Source organism: Odontesthes bonariensis, chromosome 1, assembly GCF_027942865.1.
Source record: "Odontesthes bonariensis isolate fOdoBon6 chromosome 1, fOdoBon6.hap1, whole genome shotgun sequence".
NCBI classification, from domain to species: Eukaryota; Metazoa; Chordata; class Actinopteri; order Atheriniformes; family Atherinopsidae; genus Odontesthes; species Odontesthes bonariensis.
This window is the reverse complement of record NC_134506.1, coordinates 1438048-1458379: the sequence shown is the minus strand read 5'-3', so window position 1 is coordinate 1458379 and position 20332 is coordinate 1438048. Positions and strand designations below refer to the sequence as shown.

At 43.0% G+C, this 20332-nt stretch overlaps 1 protein-coding gene across 2 annotated transcripts in view; it reads left to right on the top strand.

The window, feature by feature from the left end:
* Nucleotides 1-20332, top strand: part of adamts17 (ADAM metallopeptidase with thrombospondin type 1 motif, 17) — a 224415-nt gene that overhangs the window by 197177 nt on the left and 6906 nt on the right. For both annotated transcript variants that reach the window (XM_075458750.1, XM_075459484.1), the window contains 2 exons: nucleotides 3172-3376; nucleotides 5109-5261. In XM_075458750.1, the coding sequence (XP_075314865.1) occupies nucleotides 3172-3376; nucleotides 5109-5261 (358 nt within the window). The remainder of the gene's footprint in view (nucleotides 1-3171; nucleotides 3377-5108; nucleotides 5262-20332) is intronic.

The following is a 20332-nucleotide window of genomic DNA, read 5'->3' as shown; positions in this document are numbered from 1 at the left end:
CCATGCCTTGAAATTCGTTCGGAAGGAATTGGAGCCGTTCATTGGAACTGTTCTGTACATGAGTGTTATCTGCTTACCTCACTCTAGGATCTACTGGTCTAATGCATGTCGTGTAGAGCAGGTGGCTGATGTGATGCCCCGCGACAGGTGGGAAGAAATTAAACATTTCCTTCATTTGAGTGACAACACGGCACCCAACAACAGTGACAGGCTGTTCAAAATTAGGCCACTAATTGATTCCCTGCTCCCCAAATTCCAAGCTCTGCCTCAAGATCAAATGCTGTCTATTGATGAACAAATGGTGCCATTCAAAGGCAGCTCTGTTCTAAAACAATACATCCCCAAAAAGCCGTACAAATGGGGATACAAAATCTTTGTTTTGTGTGACACAAAAGGTCTGGTGCACTCATTTGATGTTTATGCAGGGAAATCTCATCCTCCACCAGGTTCACAAGACATCGGGGCAAGCGGGAACGTCGTGCTAAAACTTGCACAAGTTATTGAAGGCTCTGTCAACCACCAGTTGTACTTTGACAACTGGTTTTCCTCACGCGATTTGTTTGTAGCTCTTGCAAACAGGGGGATACCAGCCCTTGCCACTGTGCGGCAAAATTGCCTTCAAGGCTGCAGTTTCAGCGAAGACAAAAAGCTCAAAAAGAAGGGAAGAGGGACATTTGAGGAGCGACAGGGTGTTGTTGACCGTGTGGAGGTTAGGGCTGTCAAATGGTTTGACAACAGAGGGGTGATTGTTGCCAGCACTTTTGCAAGTGCCCAGCCTGTTTCCTTCATAGAGAGGTGGGACAGAAAAGGAGGAAAGTGTCTGTGGAATGTCCTAGCATCATCACCCTCTATAACAAGTTCATGGGTGGTGTTGATGCACTTGATGCCCTAATTGCCTACTACTGTATCCTCATCAGGTCTAAGAAGTACTACCACCGATTCTTCTTTCACTTCGTGGACATGGTGATTGTCAACGGCTGGTTGCTCTATCGGCGTGATTGTGACAGTATGAATGTTCCACGGAAGAAGCAGAAGGACTTGCTGGCTTTCAGGCTTTCCATTGCACAGGCCCTCTGCATGCAAGGCAAAGATCTATCGGCCAAAAAGAGGGGGCGGCCTTCGTCTGGTGTGGAGCAAGAGTTCCAGAAGAAGTAGCGCAGGGGACCAACTAAGGCTATTCCCACAAAAGATGTCCGTGCTGATGCTGTGGGTCACTGGCCGCAAATCGACAGTGTGCGGCAACGCAGTGGCGGTCCGACACTGATTTACGCCCCGGGCGAAACCCAGTGCTGGCGCCCCCAACCCCCCTACTGCTCACAGAGAGATGTTGCACTTCACTGTGCGTTGTGGTGGGAGCATCAGTGTAGTGTAGTGTTAGGTTAGCAGACTGACCTGTCATTATTTCCTTCTCCGTTTTCACCCGTTTGGTCCATCACCACCTGCACCACCTGCTGGCTCATTCTGTCTTCTTCACTTTCCCATTAGTACTATTATTGATACCACGTTTGTCGCCCTCTGGCACGTAGAAACACCTCCAATATGAATAAAATACCAATTTTTTTATTTTTTTATTTATTTATTTTTTGGATATTTTTTTTTTTCACCCCCCGCGATGCTGTGTGTGCGTGAGTGTGTGTATGTATGCATGTGTGTCCACGTGTGCATGAATGCGTGTGTGTGTTTGTATGTATTTATGTGTGTGTATGCATACGTGCATGTGTTGATGTGTGTGTGTGTGTGCATACGTGTGCATACGTGTGCATACGTGGATGTGTTTATGTGTGTGTGTGTGCATACGTGGATGTGTTGATGTGTGTGTGTGTGCATACGTGGATGTGTTGATGTGTGTGTGTGTGCATACGTGGATGTGTTGATGTGTGTGTGTGTGCATACATGGATGTGTTGATGTGTGTGTGTGTGCATACATGGATGTGTTGATGTGTGTGTGTGTGTGCATACATGGATGTGAGTGTGAGTATGTGTGGTGAGGTTAAACCTGGGGCTACCCAAAAGGTGTTTCATGGCCCCTACTCCTGAAATAATTAGAGTGGAGAAACATTGTTATGTTACATTGTTACATTGTTATATTACAAAGAACTGCTTCTGTACATTCCCTCTCATTCTTTGAGGTTCAGCAACATACATTTGGAAACTTAATTTACAATTCAAATTCATCTATAACTGCAATTAATGCAATGTTTCCTATAGCCTTAACAGCAACGTTTGTGTATATTGTGTTGGTGACATGAAAATGGTCATAATTGTTTTTATTTAATTTTTTTATTTCTGATGTGCAGCACTTTGTTTCAGCTATGGTTGTGTGAAAGTGCTTTATAAATAAAGTTGGTATGGTATTTTTAAATTGGTCTTCTTTCAGTGTTATGGACTAACTCCAGTTTTGTAAAAGGTTTTATTTAACATGCTGGACCTGTTGTCATGAAAGTGATTCAGAAAAATCTAGAGGCTTAGACAAACTTTAAATGTTTTGAATATTGAAATATGTCAATTAGTTTAGATTTTACAAGTAATCACAAGTACAAATCAGATTCTCTATAACTGACCTATAAAGAAATAAATGTTTTTTTAAGGCACTGAAATATGGACCGACATACAAGCATTTATTCAGTTGTTCACTTCACATACATTCTAAAGTGCATTCTGCTTGAATGGATTCCACAAAAACAACATATTTATTGTCTGCATTGACTTGTATTAAATCCGTTATAATGATCTTGTTTTTTGACTTAGTTGATGAATAAAATGTGTTAATGACTGCTTAAAATAGGTTCAAATTCTTGGAACAAGAATTTCACATTTCACTTTAAAAAAAAGAAAATAAATTTTGGTACTTGAAATTAGCACATCCACTGAAAAGTTGCAAATGCCACTGCAGCTATTGAGAAACGATTAATCTTTCAGTTTTTTGTTTTTGCAAAATGAAATAACATAAATGGTTATAAGAATATATAACATAATCAATTTTTTTTTTACAATAAACACAATAAAAGCAGCAGAATAATCAAACACCAGAGGCAGCTATATTTCTGTATATAGTTGATATATTTCAGTTTTATTTCTGCTAAATGTTTTCAAGATGTTTTTTAATGTTTTATTTGGTAAGTATACTTTCAGTGAGCTGTCGGTTCTAGTAATAGCCTGCTTTTTTCACAGATGGGTGACAGGTGAGTGGGGACCTTGTTCTGTCACATGTGGTAAAGGACTTCAGCAGAGGGAGGTATCTTGTGTTTACCACGTACAGAACGCTTCAGTCATCCACACCAGGGAGATGTACTGTCCAGGGAGAAAACCTCCTTTTCTACAGGGCTGTGAAGGCCCCCCCTGTCTCACAGTGTGGCATGCTTCAGAGTGGTCAAAGGTACGTATATTTTGGAATATTTTTCTCAAATTAAATTATTGTATTTAAGATCACTTTTACACAAATGAAAGCACCATTATAAACTTCTCTTCCCTGTATATCTTGGTCTTCCTCTCTGTTGTTTGCTGTAATTCATTAAGAGCCACCAATCAGGATGTGCATTACAATAGTGCTTTTGTTCAGATTTTTGTCTTTTATCGTTTTATCGGATGTATTAGCCTGACTTCCAATTCACCAGTTCATTCCAATTAATTTTTGCTTTCTTAAGCCCTATTCGGACGGGACTAGTTCAATGGGGGGACGTATGGTAATGTTGGTTAACCAGACGACGCCAGGGAGAAGAAATGACCAATTCGGACGGGACAAGAAATCCCTGTACTATTCATCTAACATGGGAGGAGTTTCATTTCACTTCCGTAAACCCCATCTGTAAACAGACATGGCGCCGACCATGCGTGCTTGCAAGCAGCGCTTCATCCAGAACCTCCATGTTTGCAAACAGACACACCTAATTGTTTCTCTCTTTAAAAGGATGTGACGACATATTCCGTACTTATTACCGAAGGTCGCATTCGCACGGGATTAGTATTACCTATGGTAGATACTCCGGACCGTTTCACAGGAGGTAGAATTCTCGGCAAAGTTTACCGACATACTCCGCTATCTTTACTGACATGGCGCGTTCGGACGGGACTAGATTTCCCGGTTATTATTACTTTACCCCAGGTCCCCCCATTAAACTAGTCCCGTCCGAATAGGGCTTATCTTGCTTACATAGTTTTAGTCAATAGATTGCTTCCACTTGTTTACCAATTTATGGTTTACCATGTCAACAGTTAATTGGCATTTTGAGCTTCATGCACTGACAAAGAGACACTCAGTCCAATCCATTACAAGACAAATGTATGAAATACAATACATTTCAAGAGAACAAGATCAAATCCATAAGGATATGGTATTTCATTGTTTATTATATTTGCTAGTCTGGATTTGATCTTTTTCTCATGGAACACTGAAGTACTTAGGGAGGGATTCGCAGAAGCAAATTTGCGATCAAACCCACATCTATAGTGTCATCTGCAAGTTTGAACAATTTAACTAACTGATACTGTGAAATACATTCATTAGTGTATAGTTACAACACAAGTGTAGACAGTAAACTCATCTCTAGGGCCCTGGTATGTTAAGTTCCTTTTAGGGGATGTTAGGAATGCAAGTGTCAGACAGGTCCTTAAAGCTGCCGTCGGCAGGTTTTCAAAATTCCGAGTCTAAAGTCGGAAAATTCGAACTGACACAACTTTCAGGTCCCTCCCCCAACCTCTAACAAGCTCCGAATCGCCACCCAAACCCCTCCTCCTCTGTGGACGAGGTTGTGCACGTGAGTTCACACCAGTGTGAGCGCACACAAGCTGGGGCAGACTCAAGCTGGGGCAGACTCACGCTCAGCAGCGTGTGCACAAGCTGTGATTGACAGGTAGGATTCCTCCACCCTAACTTGATTGGTTAAAAACAGCCGGGAGCGCTCGATTTTTGCAAGCATGATTACAGGCTTCAGAGGGAGCTACAGATTCGTTATTTTTCCTAAACAGCCCATTTAATATTCTACTTCTAGAATCCCATGACAGTTCAAGCTAATATGACTAAAAAAAAGTTGCCGACCGCAGCTTTAAAGTATAGCATAGCTGTAAAAAACTGCTATTTTCTCATTAAAGTTTTCTCTCACTTTCTCCAGTGTTCATCAAACTGTGGTCAAGGTGTTCGTAGAAGGACAGTGTTGTGTACAAACCCTAAAGAACTATGTGACCCTTTGTCCAAGCCAACTCAAGAGGAATCCTGTGAGGACGACTCTAAATGTTTTGAGTGGAAATTTGGAGACTGGTCTAAGGTATGATTATTTTCAAACGTCATGGATCCTGTATGGTGAATGTAGAATGTTTATTCTCCGTGTATGTGTCAAAGATCACGCGACACAAGGTTTACCGTTACTGTAGTTTACTTGAACTGAAGAATCCAACCGCTCGCGCCAGATACATAACAGACATAGCACAGGGGAAATAAGCATTCCGATTGGCCCACGTCACACAAGTACGGTGGCCAGTGTTAAACAAACAGTACAAAGAATCATTTACGGAATGATCTATATCCTCTCCTTTTAGCCTATAATATATATACAAAACTTGATAAACACAAGAAAACAGGATGTTCTTTTTAAGAACTGATCCAGGACTGGTCCTTCACACCATTCTAAGTTTTTAACTTAACTTAATGGGTACGCCCCAACTGACTAGTAAGTGCACATCGCAAACAGACATAACTTATTGAAATTTAACAGTACTGCCAGAAACCTGTCAGGCATTACGCAGAAGTTAACAACCTATTGAGATTCAACAATACGGTCATAAACATATCCGGCAATACACAGTATAATACATAGCGGGCAATACACAAAGACTGAAATAATGAACATGATTTTTTTTTTTTTTTCACAGCTTTTCAGTTTTTTTGTTGTTTTTTTTTCATTTTAAACGGGTAAGTCTCTTCACATGTATTTGGGCTTGCAAGTGCGACCTGAACGCGTAGTGTATGGTCTGCCGTGCTGGATGGGGACCTGCGGAGGTAAATTGGGAGTGAGAGGGGAAGGGGGCGGTGGGCTGGGGGTGTTGGGCTCTGGTGCATGGTGTGTCTGGTGCGTGTGTCGTGCCTCCCACTGGAGGAGAGCTGGTATCCTGCCACTCTGGGTCATGGGGCTGGAGCGGAGGCGGTGGGGGCTCTGCCACAGGGAGGATGTGGCGACGGTTTCTCCTGTAGGTCCTGCCGTTGGCCTGGATGACGTAGGACCGTGGCTCCTTGCGCACCTCCGTCAGAGTGCCAAGTTTGTTGTAACCCCTTTCTGTCTGCATGCGGACGACTTGCCCCTCCTGGAGAGGCTGTAGTGGGCGGCTTGACTTGTCGTAGTGACGTTTCACTGTCAGTCTCTTGTTAAGGAGTTGGTCGTGGATGTGCCTGCTGTGTCTTGTAGAAGGCTGCAACAGTTTGCTGCTCACAGGAATGTCAGTGCGAGTCTGTCGGGACATGAGGCATTCAGCAGGGGATCCCAGTGTCGTGTCACGGGGGAGATTTCTCAGGTTCAGCAGGTTGAGGAAAACATCAGTCCCATCTCTGTGAGACTTCTCCATGAGCTGCTTGGCACTGCGTACAGCCCTCTCTGCAAGCCCGTTCGATTGTGGGAATTCAGGGCTGCTTGTGGAGTGAGTAAAGTCCCATTGTTTGGCAAACTCCTGGAACTGCTGGCTTGTGTATTGTCGACCATTATCAGTGAGAAGTGTGTGTGGTACACCATGCACAGAGAAATGCCTCTTGATCTTCGAGATGACTGCTGTCGATGTCATGTCACGGAGGAGGTCCACCTCGAATCAGCCGGAGTAGGAATCAACGAGGACTTGGTAGTGTTTCCCGTGCCAATCGAAAATGTCGGCCGCTACTGTAGACTATGGGAGGTCTGGGACAGGGTGGAGTTTGAGTGGTTCCTTCTGCTGATGTGGTGTGGTGCTGTTGCATACCGTGCATGAGAGCAGCTCCTCCGCGATGTCCTTTGACATGTCCGGCCAGAAGATAACACTCCTGGCTCTGCGCTTGGTCGCGTCGATACCCGGGTGACCTTTGTGAACGATGTTGATGTACTCTCTGTGCAGGGAACAGGCAATGACTGCTTTGTGGCCTTTCATGATGAGGCCGTCCTCCACGCTGAGCTCGTCTCTGTAGGGAAAGAAAGGCGCGATGATGGCCTGGAGCTGCCCTTCTCTGGATGGCCACCCTCTGTGGATGACTGAGCTGAGGGCTTGTAGCACATCATCCTGTGCTGTGTGCCTTTTCAGCTCCTCCAGACGGGCCGTGGAGATGCACCCCACAGTCATGACCTCAAACTCTGTGGCCTCGGACCGGCTCTGTGGGGTCTTTGTGCATGGAACTCTGGATAGAGTGTCTGCAAGATACATGTGCTTACCCTTTTTGTAGACCAGGCTGATATTGTAGCTCTGCAGCCGTAGTAGCATCCTCTGGAGACGGGCAGGGGCGGCGTGGATGGGCTTTTTTATGATGGTGACCAAGGGCTGGTGGTCCGTTTCCACGATGATGGGCTTTCCGTAAACATAGTCTCTGAACTTAGTGCAGGCAAAGACGGCGGCCAGTAACTCCTTTTCGATTTGGGCACGTGAGGCGAAGGCTATTGGTCTGCCGTTTTGTACACATGCTGCACCTAGAGCATGGGATGATGCGTCACAGGTGAGTGTGACTGGCTCCTCGACGTTGTAGTATGCCAGGACAGGAGGGCTAGACAGGCAGGCTTTCAGGAGGTCAAAAGCCTCCTGGTGCTGCTGGAACCAACACCATGCCGTCTCTTTGTGTATGAGCTGTCTCAGGGATGCTGCGATCTCACTGAGGTTCTGAATGTACTTGCCAAGGTAGTTGACCATGCCGAGGAAGCGCTGCAGTGATGTGACGTCCGTGGGAACTGGCATGGCGTTGATAGCGGCTGTTTTCACGGGGTCTGCTTTGAGGCCGTCACGGGTGAAGATGTGTCCCACATAGGACACCTGGTCTAGCCGGAACTTGCACTTAGCAGGGTTTAGCCGGAGGTTGGCCTCTCTTGCACGTGCGAGCACTTTGTGTAGGTTGGCATCGTGCTCAGCAACAGTGCGTCCTCCAATGATGATGTCGTCGACGATGACTGAACATGGGTAGCCCGCGAACAGCTGTTCCATTGAGCGCTGAAACACTTCACTTAGCGAGTTGATGCCGAAGGGCATGCGCAGGAATCTGAAGCGCCCAAACGGGGTGCTGAACGTGGTGAGCATTGAGGATTTCTTGTCAAGGCGTATCTGCGAGAAAGAATTCTTGGCATCCAAAACAGAAAACACTGTCGCTCCCGACATCTGTGCTGCTACCTCTTCCACGCTGCGCATTGGGTGGTGGGGCCTCTTCAACGCTGTGTTGAGGTCTTTCGGATTGATGCACAGCCTGATTTTGTTCTTGTCCTTCTTGTGTGCGGCTACCATAGATGAGACCCAGTCTGTTGGCTCTGTGACTGGTGTTATGATGCCGATGCGCTGCATGCGCTCAAGCTCGTCCCTGACTCTCTCTCGCATTGCAACAGGGACGCGGTGGGCAGGGCGGACCACAGGCTGCACATTGGGATCCAGCTTCATGGAGTACACGACAGGAAGTTCTCCCAGCTCGTTGCTGAACAGGTCCTTGTACTGAGCTAATACCTGGGGGCTGAAGTCTGTGTTGCTTTCCACGCTGACCTGGTGGACATCAGGGCTCATGTTGACTATGCCTATGTTCTTGCACGCCCTAAAACCTAGCAGTGGTTGCACCTCCCTGTTCACCACAAAGAAAGGCAAGAGGTGGTACTGCTCCCCTAGGCGACATGGCAGTGTGACTGTGCCGCTGGTCTCGATCCTGATGCCTCCATAAGCGACGAGGCTGACAGCTTTCCCTTGCTTAATTAGGTGTTTTCCATTTGTCACTCTTCTGTAAGTCTTTAGTGACATCACATTGCATCTCGCTCCTGTGTCAACTTTCATTTCAAGGTGTCTGTTGTTTATGTCCATAGTGACAAATCCCTCATCTTTCTCAGCTGTTTCAGAGTTAACGCAGTCCACCTGGTTGTCTACCTCAACGCCATCCACATAAAATGTCCCGTCATCGCATGTCGTTTCATCCACTTCGATTTCGTTTACCGAACGTCTCGGGGCTCTACTGAGCTGGCTGCGTGGTTTAGACTTACAGCACTGTTTGTAATGATTAAGCTTCCCGCAGCTGTGGCACTGCCTTCCGAATGCAGGGCAATTTTCTCGCCTACCTGCGTGGCTACCTCCACAGTTCGAGCAATTTGTGGTTTGTGGAGCATATAGTGGCTTGGGTTTGGCTAAACTGCTTGGGGCCGGCTTAACCGCGCCAACACTGGTAGCTGCTGTTGCTAATGTTTTGCAGCTTTCCTCAGTCATTTCGTGAATTCGGGCGATTGAAATGGCTTTGGTCAGGGTGAGCTCGCTATCCCTCAACAAGACTTTCCTCAGAGTGTCACTGGTGACGCCGCAGACGATGCGGTCACAGATTAGCTCGTCTGTTATTTCTCCGAAATGACAACACTTGGCCTTAATCCTCAGATCGCTAATAAATTATTCGATTGTCTCACCTTGCTTCTGGTTTCTTGTATGAAACTTGTGTCTGTCCATTGTCCTGTTGTTTTGAGGGTTGCAGATTTCGGCGAACTTTCTTTTTAGGCACTCGGGATCCTCTCTGGACTCGGCGCGAGTGACAATCCTGAACTGTCCTTCACCATGAGGAACAAGTACCTCTGGGGCATAGACGAATGAACGCTCCCGCTCGATGGCCTCTGGTCCGGCGATGTTGAGGAGAATGTAAGCCTGGATCTTGGCTGGCTTGTCATAGTGTGCCGCGGCAATGAAGATGTCATATTCCTTTTCAAAAACTCGCCAATTCTCGGCGATGTTTTCGTTGAAGACGAGGGGGTCGGGTCTGCGAAAACCATCCGCCATCACGAGGAAGAAGAGTGGCTCGTTGACGTTCTTGTTGTGAAGAAAAATAAACTCGCAGGCGAGAAGGTTCATCCCACTTCTGACAAGATGTAGAATGTTTATTCTCCGTGTATGTGTCAAAGATCACACGACACAAGGTTTACCGTTACTGTAGTTTACTTGAACTGAAGAATCCAACTGCTCACGCCAGATACATAACAGACATAGCACAGGGGAGATAAGCATTCCGATTGGCCCACGTCACACAAGTACGGTGGCCAGTGTTAAACAAACAGTACAAAGAATCATTTACGGAATGATCTACAGTGAAGACTTGATTAAGGGTGGGTATCAAAATCTAAATTGGCATTTGAACTTTTTGTGTCCCATGTAAGTGGGAGCTCATCCAGATCATGTGATTCCCCTTAAGAAAAAAGTCATTGCTAGTTCTTCAACTATCTCCAGTCTTTTTGTTCCTTTTCAAGGTGGCCATTACAAAAAATGGTTACTATGTTCTCACAGTTATTTGTTAGCTTTTAGAATAAATGATTCAAAGAGAATCTCACAGTCTGCGATAACACTGGAGTGTCCTTTTTTCAGTTTAATTTAGTTATAGTAACACTCAAGGGTTGTTGAAGTAAGCCCTGAGTGTAAGTGTAATCCACCTTTATAAGAATCCTTTATGCTGTTCACTTTCAGCAGCCTGCCCTCACAGCTTTATAATCACATGGTCACATTTGTTCTAAAAGTGATGGGAATGCTGGCTAATTTCAGTGATCCAGATCAAATGGCACGGATCAGCAAAAAGAGTTAATTTCCCCCCCCCCGGCCCTATATTAAATTGGGGATTTTTTTAAAGGCTTAGACAGGCTGGATATAGATAGTTAGATACTGTAGCTGGCTAGTTAGATATAGGCCTACACAATTTAGTAACTAAATGTGTTTGATACTTTAAATAAGTCTTTGATACGTTTTGCTTTATTTTATAACAGCATTTAACCTACAGAAATAAAATGCAGATGATGGCGCGTTCAACTTAGCCTACCTCCACATGTTTTACAGTCATTAAGTCCGCCGTGGGCAATACTGAAGTCACTATTGCACACAGTGCACCTCGTCACGGTGTCATCATTCTTCACCTTCACTAGACATGGATATACTTTAGTATATTCTGCTGTAAAATGAGTCTTATATTTTCGTTTTTTACTCGAGGATTCACCCTCTGCCATTTGGCAGGATGCACAGTTTTGAGTGGTAACTTAGGTGGCTGTCAGAGAGTAAATCGAAGCCCTCCCACACCGAACGTTATTGGCTTATTTTGCTGACTAAACCAATCAGCGCGCCCTCTGACAAGCAGTCGCCCTGAACGCTCGTTGAACAGAGCATCGCTTTGGACAGATACGCACAGGTTTCACACCCCTCCCCACACCCCTCTCTCTCTCTCTCGTGCCTGCGCAGTCGAAACGCGCATGGTGCACGAGTTATTGTATTGCCTGCACGCTCTCACTCGCATTGAAAAAAAAAAAAACACTCCCTCGCATAGTCTAAAATCCGGGATATTTTATCCGACTTGCGGGCATCCGTGATTAACTATCAATATCAGGGAGACTCCCGGAACTTCGGGAGACTTGGGATGTCTGGTATTTTGTCTTACAGAAACCTGGCTGCAGCAGGAGGATCATGTTAGCATCATGTTAGCATCATGTTAGCATCATGTTAGCATCATGTTAGCATAATGAATCAACTCCCTCTGACTGTTTAAATGTTCACGTTCCTGGAACCACAGGCAGAGGAGGAGGAGTGGCAGCTATCTTCAGATCAGGGTTACTAATCAGTCCCAGACCCAAGATTAGTTTGAGCTCTTTTGAATCTCTGATTCTCAGTTTTTCCCAAAGTGGAAATCCCAGAAACCTCTTGTGTTTGTTGTTGTGTATCGTCCACCTGGCCCTTATTCTGAGTTTCTGTCTGAATTCTCAGAGTTTTTATCCCAGTTAGTGCTGAGTGCAGATAAAGTCATTGTAGTGGGTGACTTTAATATTCATGTAGATGTTGAAAATGTACGGAAGCCCAGAGAGGACGTGATACGTATAAACTTTTTTCTGATCGTTTTCTCGAGATAACGAGTTAATTTACCGATGGTTTTCGAGGCCACTTTTTCTCCCCAGTCCGAGATAATGACATAATTATCTCGTTATCTCGAGAAAACCATCAAAAAAAAGTTTATACGTATCACGTCCGCTCCGGGCTTCCGTAGAAATGACAGCCTCAATATGAACTTTATTTCTCATTTCATTTTACATTTTCATATTGGGTGGGGTATTTATTTATACTTGAATGCCGGTGGTGATGGTGATGCTACAAACAAATTTCGTTGTAAACTCTGTTTAACAATGACAATAAATAATATATCTATCTATCTATATTAAAATCTATTGGATTTTCTCAGAGTGTTCACAGACCGACTCACACAAGACTGCAAGAAAGCTGGAGAGACAGTGGCGTTCCTCTAATTTAGAAGAGTCTCAATCAGTCTGGAAAGATAGTTTAATAACGTATAAGAAAGCCCTTTGTAAAGCTAGAACTGCTTATTATTCATCATTGATAGAAAAGAATAAGAACAATCCCAGGTTTCTCTTCAGCGCTGTAGCCAGTCTGACTAAGAGTCCGAGCTCTGCTGAGCCAGGTATTCCTTTAACTCTCAGCAGTGATGATTTCATGAGCTTCTTTATCAATAAAATTGTATCACACCTTGACCTGTGAGGTCAAGCAGGTTTTTTGTCTCGTCTCCATGTATTGTTTCGTCATTTCCTGTTTTATTTTGAAAGATTAACTCTCCTCTCGTTTCAGGTCACTTGCCCTTCCTCTCGTGCTCCAGTCTGATTGTGGTATGAATGATTCCACCTGTTCCCTGTTATCCCTGTGTGCTTAAGAGTCTGTGTGTGTGTCGTATCTGTCCTTTTCATGTGCATCACTCTCGCCTTTATTCCAAGCCTGACCACAGCCACGTATCAAGTATTACCTTTCGGTATTTTCCTCTTCAAGAGAGATTTTTTGTTTTTTTGATAAAGTTTGATAAATTAGTCCTGTTAAAGTAACATAGTAAATTTATTTTCATAGCATTCTTGGTTTTCCTCCCAGTTGGAGTGATTTCTGTTTTTGTAAATTTTCATAGAGTAGTGCCTCCGATTTTTAGGAGAGGTGATTTGTTTTTCCTCCGTAGCAGGAGTGACGTTTAGGTAAAGTTTAATAGATCCTTTTGTTTGTTCTTCCGCATAGTGGAGTGATTTTGATTTCCCTGATAAATTTTTCATAGATATACTTATTACTAATTTTGGAGAAGTGTATAACTATATATAGCCTGTTTTGTTTCTCTCTCTGGAGAGACTTGAGGGGTATTCCACGAAGCTGGCTTAGCGGAAAGCCTGGCTTTTGTCGCTACTTCTGGCTAATCTTAGAGAGTTCCGTTCCACGAACGTGGCTTATTTGAATGCCCGCTGAGTAACCATGGTAACTTATGCCGCTGAACTAGCCTGCTCCTGTGCAGGATAAAGTTGAAGCTTAGCTTAGCTGCAACTCAAAAAATGTCCGACCGGCTGAAACAGACTCCCGAAAGAAATGTTCACCAAGAATTCTGCGCTCCCGCAACTCATGTGTTGTCTAAAAAACTAAACAAAAACTGTGGTCATCATATCACCACTTTCACTGTCTCGAAAAATCAATCAGTCGGTGCCAGTGCAACTAAAGAAACGCAACTATACACACGTGTTGAACATGAAATTAAATGAGAAAGAACATGGTATTCATTAAAACTAATCAATACCTAACAAACATCCGATCTACACCCACGTAGGACCCGACTCAGAAAAATGGGGGACAGGTAATAATGTTAATGATACAAATGTTTGAAAGCTCCTTTCAAAACAGTCAAGGACTGTACAAACAAGATATTAGATAAAACGCAGGAATTAAAACATCATACCATATTAACCTTTACCCATGTACGCATCCAGGCCCCTGCTGGACCCGTGGAGGCTGACTATGTAAACCGAACATTTTTCCATATCCTAAATGTTCAGGTACACTTGGGGATAATTGTCCATAGACTCTGAACTGGATTTCTCATTTTGAAAAACACCACATCAACCCCTTTGAGTAATGCTGAGCAATGTTACATTTATGCCCTGTGAAAGCTCATCATTGACTCCTATCCTCCGTGCATACAGATGATCTGTGATGGAGCTCATTTCATTTCCAACATTGAGGCTAAATGGCCGGGATCGGTTCATGATTCTAGGATGTTCCGAGCATCCTCACTGGCACAGAGGTTTGCACAAGGCGCAAGAATTTTACTAACCTGAAGGAGTGTACTTTTGAAGTAAGGTGTAGCATAGGCAGAATTTTGGTAATGTAATGAGAGGTCAGGTGTAGAGGTCATCTTAAGGAATTTAAAGTGCTCGTCATACTTTATCATAGATAGCCATATAAGGCACATATTGCATCAAATTGCCAAGTCTTAACACATGTATATCCATCCAACATTTCTCTTATTCTGCAGGAGAGTTCAATGGTGTCCTGCTTGGGGACAGAGGCTATGCATGCTGGCCGTACCTCCTCACGCCATATCCTGATCCAGGAACAAGGGCATGCTCCTGACACAGTGAGGGACCTATACAGGGACACATATTTCCATTGACACTAATTGTTGTGACCTTTGAGTTAGAACTTCTTTTCATAATTTAGCATTGACACAGTAGCAGTTTAAGTCGGAGCAAGTGTAAGAAGGCTAAATGGACATAGACGATTTACAACTTTCCACACGTTAGGTCATGGCACCCCACTGTGAATATAAATGTAAAAAACACATTTCTAACACTTTGCATGAACCGTACAATAATGACAAGTTTGAGTTCAAGTTGTGTTGAATTGTTTAATTATTATTACATGTTTCTCAAGCTGTGGAGAGAAAACAGAATTAAATACAGTTCAACCTATGACCTTCTCCTTTATCTGAATTTATACTAACATCCCTCTCCAGTTTCATAATCTCTCGCTTGATCTTTTTTATTTTCAGTTTCTTGTTTTCCATATTTAGTTTGGTGCTCTCTTTATTGGACAAACACATTTCTTCAAAGGCTACTTACCACTCTGAAACATGTTCCTGTACTTTACCTTCACCTGCTGCCAGGTATGCTTTTGGCTGTTAAGATTGCTCCTGTTGGGATGTAACAGTGAAAAATAATATCTGGGTCACACACACAGGATAATATAGTCACAAAGTATGATGATGCGTGTCGATTATTGGGTTATTAATAAACTGAGCAGGGCCAGTATATGTGTGCAGTACATCTCATACAGAGACAATTCAGCATGCTTTATGTAAACACATTATAACACAAAGAGGAGAGCATAAATACATGAGGACAGTAAAATAAATGTCTAACAATTGACAATGGTATGAAACTTTCATAACTTACGCATTTAGTCTTTCTGCAGTTGTTAGCCATGCCGTTTCTTCGCTTTATTGATCGCAGCTGTATTACCATTTCTGGTGATGACACTTTTAAAATCCTCATACAGCTCCATCAGCATTATTTGTTCAGCTGCAGAAAAAATAACAGCTCTTGTCTCGCACTCATTTTCTGCCATCTCCGTTTTTCCACCATCCACTCGTCAGGGCTTCTTACGTTCCTCGTGCACTCGCACTAAGCTAGGCTATGTAAGCCTCGCTGAGATGCAGCTAAACTGGCTTTGTGGAACGACTTGAGGCTTAATTGGGAGATGGTGTTAGTTCAAGTGAGGCTTTCCCTCTACAGCCTGGCTTTCTTTAGCTAATTTCGTGGAATACCCCTTTGATAACATCTGCTCCTATAATAAAAGCTTTGGATATAACATCTCCTGCTCCTGCGTCCTGCATTCCCTGGGTGTGACAAATTGTTTCTTTCAGAGAGAACATTGATGGAGTCCTTCCCACTATTATCAGTGATGTATCATCAAGTACAGCAGCTTTAGAAGTATCTTTAGAACCTGATTTGTATTTAGACGGCTTCTGCCCAGTTGATCTCTCTGAACTAACAACAGCAATAGTCTCTTCTAAACCATCAACTTGTGTTTTAGACCCAATCCCAACCAGACTGTTCAAGGAGGTTTTCCCATTAATTGACACTTCCATATTGGATTTGATCAATCTGTCTTTTTTGACAGGATATGTACCTCAGACTTTTAAGGTTGCTGTAATTAAACCTTTACTTAAAAAACCTACTCTTGATTCAGAAGTGTTGGCTCATTATAGACCTATATCCAATCTCCCTTTTATGTCTAAAGTTCTTGAAAAAATAGTTGCAGCTCAGCTTTGTGATCATTTCCACAGAAATAATCTGTTTGAAGCGTTTCAGTCAGGATTCAGAGTGCATCATAGCACAGAAACTGCACTGCTGAAAGTTACCAATGATCTCCTCTTAGCCTCTGATAGCGGACTTGTGTCTGTGCTTGTCCTGTTGGATCTCAGTGCTGCATTTGATACGGTCGATCACAGTATCTTATTACACAGACTTGAACATGTTATTGGGATTAAAGGAACTGCATTAGGCTGGTTTAAGTCATATTTATCTGATAGATTTCAGTTTGTTCTTGTAAATGAAGAATCTTCCTCACACACCAGAGTAAGTCATGGAGTTCCTCAGGGTTCTGTGCTTGGACCGATTCTTTTCCCTTTATACATGCTTCCATTAGGTAACATTATTAGACAGCATGGCATAAATTTCCATTGCTATGCTGATGATACTCAGCTGTACTTATCTATAAAACCAGTTGAACCCAATAGGTTGGTCAGACTACAAGCATGTCTTAAAGACATAAAGACCTGGATGACTCAGAACTGTCTGCTTCAAAATTCAAACAAAACTGAAGTCGTTATCTTTGGACCTGAGCGCTTCAGGGAGAAACTGTCTAGCTATATAGTTACTCTAGATGGTATTTCCTTGGCTTCTAGTTCTACAGTGAGGAACCTTGGAGTTATTTTTGACCAGAATTTATCATTTGACTCACATATAAAACAGGTTTCTAGGACTGCCTTCTTTCATCTTTGTAATATTGTTCAAATCAGGAACATCTTGTCTCAGAGTGATGCAGAAAAACTGCTCCGTGCATTTGTTACTTCAGGATTGGACTACTGTAATTCTTTATTATTGAGCCTTCAGTTATCAGGCCCCTCTCTGTGGAACCAGCTTCCAGTTTGGCTTCAGGAAGCAGACACCCTTTCCACTTTTAAGACCAGGCTTAAAACTTTCCTTTTTGATAAAGCTTATAGTTAGGGATGGCTCAGGTGATCCTGAAACATCCCATAGTTAAGCTGCTATAGGCCCAGACTGCTGGGGGGCCTCATCTGTCACACCTTTCCTCACTTTACTCTCTTTTTGCCCCATTTTATTTCCTCATTTGACATTATGTACATTTGACATTATTCAGCTAAATTCAATTCATTTTTATTTATATAGCGCCAAATACAACAAATGTCATTTCAAGGCACTTAGATAGTAAGTCCAATTCAAGCCAATTGGAATTCAATTAATTGTAATCAACATTATTGTGGTCATTAACTCGTGTTTCCCTGTTCCAACAGGTATCCTTTGAATGGTGTTACAGTGTTTGTTGTCCCCTCTTTTCTGTCTTCTCAAACCCCAGCTGGTGGAGGCGGATGGCCACCCTTCCTGGTTCTGGTTCTGCCAGAGGTTTCTTCCTGTTCAAAGGGAGTCGTTTCTCTCCACAGTCGCCTCAGGCACGCTCAGGACGGGAGATTTGACCGAAGACAAGTTTCAGTGCAATCTGTTGGTTTCCTTAGATAGGAAATAGTTTTTGAATTGGCTCTATATGAATTAATTGGATTATTTTGAAATTGATTAATTGGATTTGATTGGATTATGATTACAATGAATTTAACTCCAATTGGCTTGAATTGGACTATATTCCATCCATCCATCCATTATCTATACCGCTGAATCCGTCGGTCGGGTCGTGGGGGGGCTGGAGCCTATCCCAGCAGTCAATGGGCGAGAGGCGGGGTACATCCTGGACAGGCCGCCAGTCCATCGCAGGGCCACATAGAGACAAACGAGACAAACATCCACACTCACACTCAGTCCTAAAGTCAATTTAGAGACACCAATTAACCTAATGCATGTGGAGAGAACCCACGCATACACCATATTTGATAAAGTTTTTCATTATTTTTCTTATCTATTTTTTGTTTTTATGTCCTTCTTGTCATAAGAAGCCAAATAATTTTTTTCATAGGGAAAAACACCAGCTATGCTATGTTTTCCAAAAATGACATGCAATATTTGGGATTAGGTTATTACAGCTCTGACTCGGTCAGTAATTGATAACAACATTGCTTTTGATGCAGTATTATTCTGTAGCAATGAAAATTTCCATTTGGGGCCCAAGGGTAAAAAATTTAATATTTTTCTTTTTTTTTTTCACTTTCACCATATCAGATCTTTTCAACAACTTCATATCTAACCCTAGATATACATTTTGTAAATTAAAAAAAAAAAGTTTTTACAATTTATTTCTTTGGACAAGTTCATGATTTAATACATAGACCACAGATCACTGTGACGTGCTTTTTACATGCATGTTCTCAACATTTGGCACACTGGTTCCACAGCTGTCTGCACTGTGCCTCCTCTTTCTCGAGTACCCAAGCTGTGGCTCCTCCTCCTCCTTAGCATGGAGCTTGTAGGACCGAGCTGGCTGCAGACAGTCATCTGGGCAAATGGCTCCTCCGCCATGGCTGGGGTGATAAGAGCCCTGCCAACCCTGTATACACTTGGACCCTCCATGCATGCACTGTACGTCACAGAGAGCCCAAATCTTTCCAGGTTTGAAGGGCATATACTGTCTGAATGAACAATAGGAAACCAGCTGTTCATTAAAGTATATGTCCCTCCCTGGTTAAACAGCTTGGGGAGACGGGTGCTCCATCCGTTCCACAGGTCCTTAATCGGGGCCAGCTTGTTTCTCCCGCGGCGGTTTGCCAGGGACAGATTGATCTGCAAAAATCTCTTCTGATTTCCCTGATTTCCATGGAGAGGTGTAATCCTCTATTTCCTCTTTGTCTTTTTTGAAGGATGAGACTTGGATCTATTAGGTATTAATGGGATAAGCTTTATAACATCTAAGGATTAGAGAATATCAAAAATATGTGGTTATAATGAAAGTCAATGGAACCAAATCGGTCCAGAGAGTCCTGTTCTATACACCTTGCAAAAGAGGGGATTATGGAATTTAAATTTAAAAATAATAACAATCTAAATAATGATAATAAACAAATTCTGCAAATAGCAGAATCTTTATATTGAGAATCAAAAAAATCTAATTAGCAGAATTTGCGTGTTTGGTCCCCTCACCTCCCCACAACGATTTTGAAAAAAAAAAAACAGAAGAAAATGTGGTTGCTGAGCCTTATTGTAAAGCTTATTAAAAAAAAAGAAAAAAAAACACAAGTTCTGTAGTTCTGGCAGCATTCACAATCATTGCCACCAATCAGACAAAGTTGGCATGTAATGTGTGCAAAAGTAAATTATGTTGGAGCAAAGGTCTCAAGCATGTCAACACGTAAATCTTATCTTATATGCTCAACCACTTGCACTTGAAATATCTTACCCTTATACCATCCACAAATCCCTCAACAAGCACCATTAATTCAAAATCATTAATCCAATTAAGTTTATTTATAACGCGCCAAATTACAACAAATGTCATCTCAAGGCACTTAAATAATAAAGTCCAATTCAAGCCAATTGGAGTTCAATTCATTGTAATCATAATTAATTTCAAAATAATCCAATTCATCGGCGTCGCGAGACCCTTTTCACGGGGGCACGTGCCCCCCTGTAGATCTGAGGTGCCCCGGTATCAGTGACGTGCACAGGAGAAAAAAATAATATAGGCAAATATGATTTCATATTTCAACATGATTTTCTGTATAATTCGTCATTTTGATTGAAGTTTCCAAAAATAAAGTCTTCAGAGTCAATCATTCAGATTCACCAGACACCTGGAGATTTAGGCAAAAGGGAGGGGCGCGGGCGTTGCGGGGGGCAAGCAGCACGCTTCACTAGAAAAAAAAAAAAAACAAGCGCGCACGCGACCGGGCGGCAGAGACACTGTGGGAGTAGAGACTGCCCTGACTGCCTGGAAAGGTGAGCTTGAAATGTGTACACAGTGCCTAGGCTACAAGACATGATCACAATCAACTCGAATCCAATGTCGAGTTTAGGACGTTTAGTGACCATAAATAATCTGACAGTCAGCTAATGTTTAGGTAGCAAAAAAAACACCGACAGCCAGCTAGCTTGCAGTCAACGTTTTACATGGCTCAGGTTGTTTTATGGCAGGCTACCAAACTAAGTTA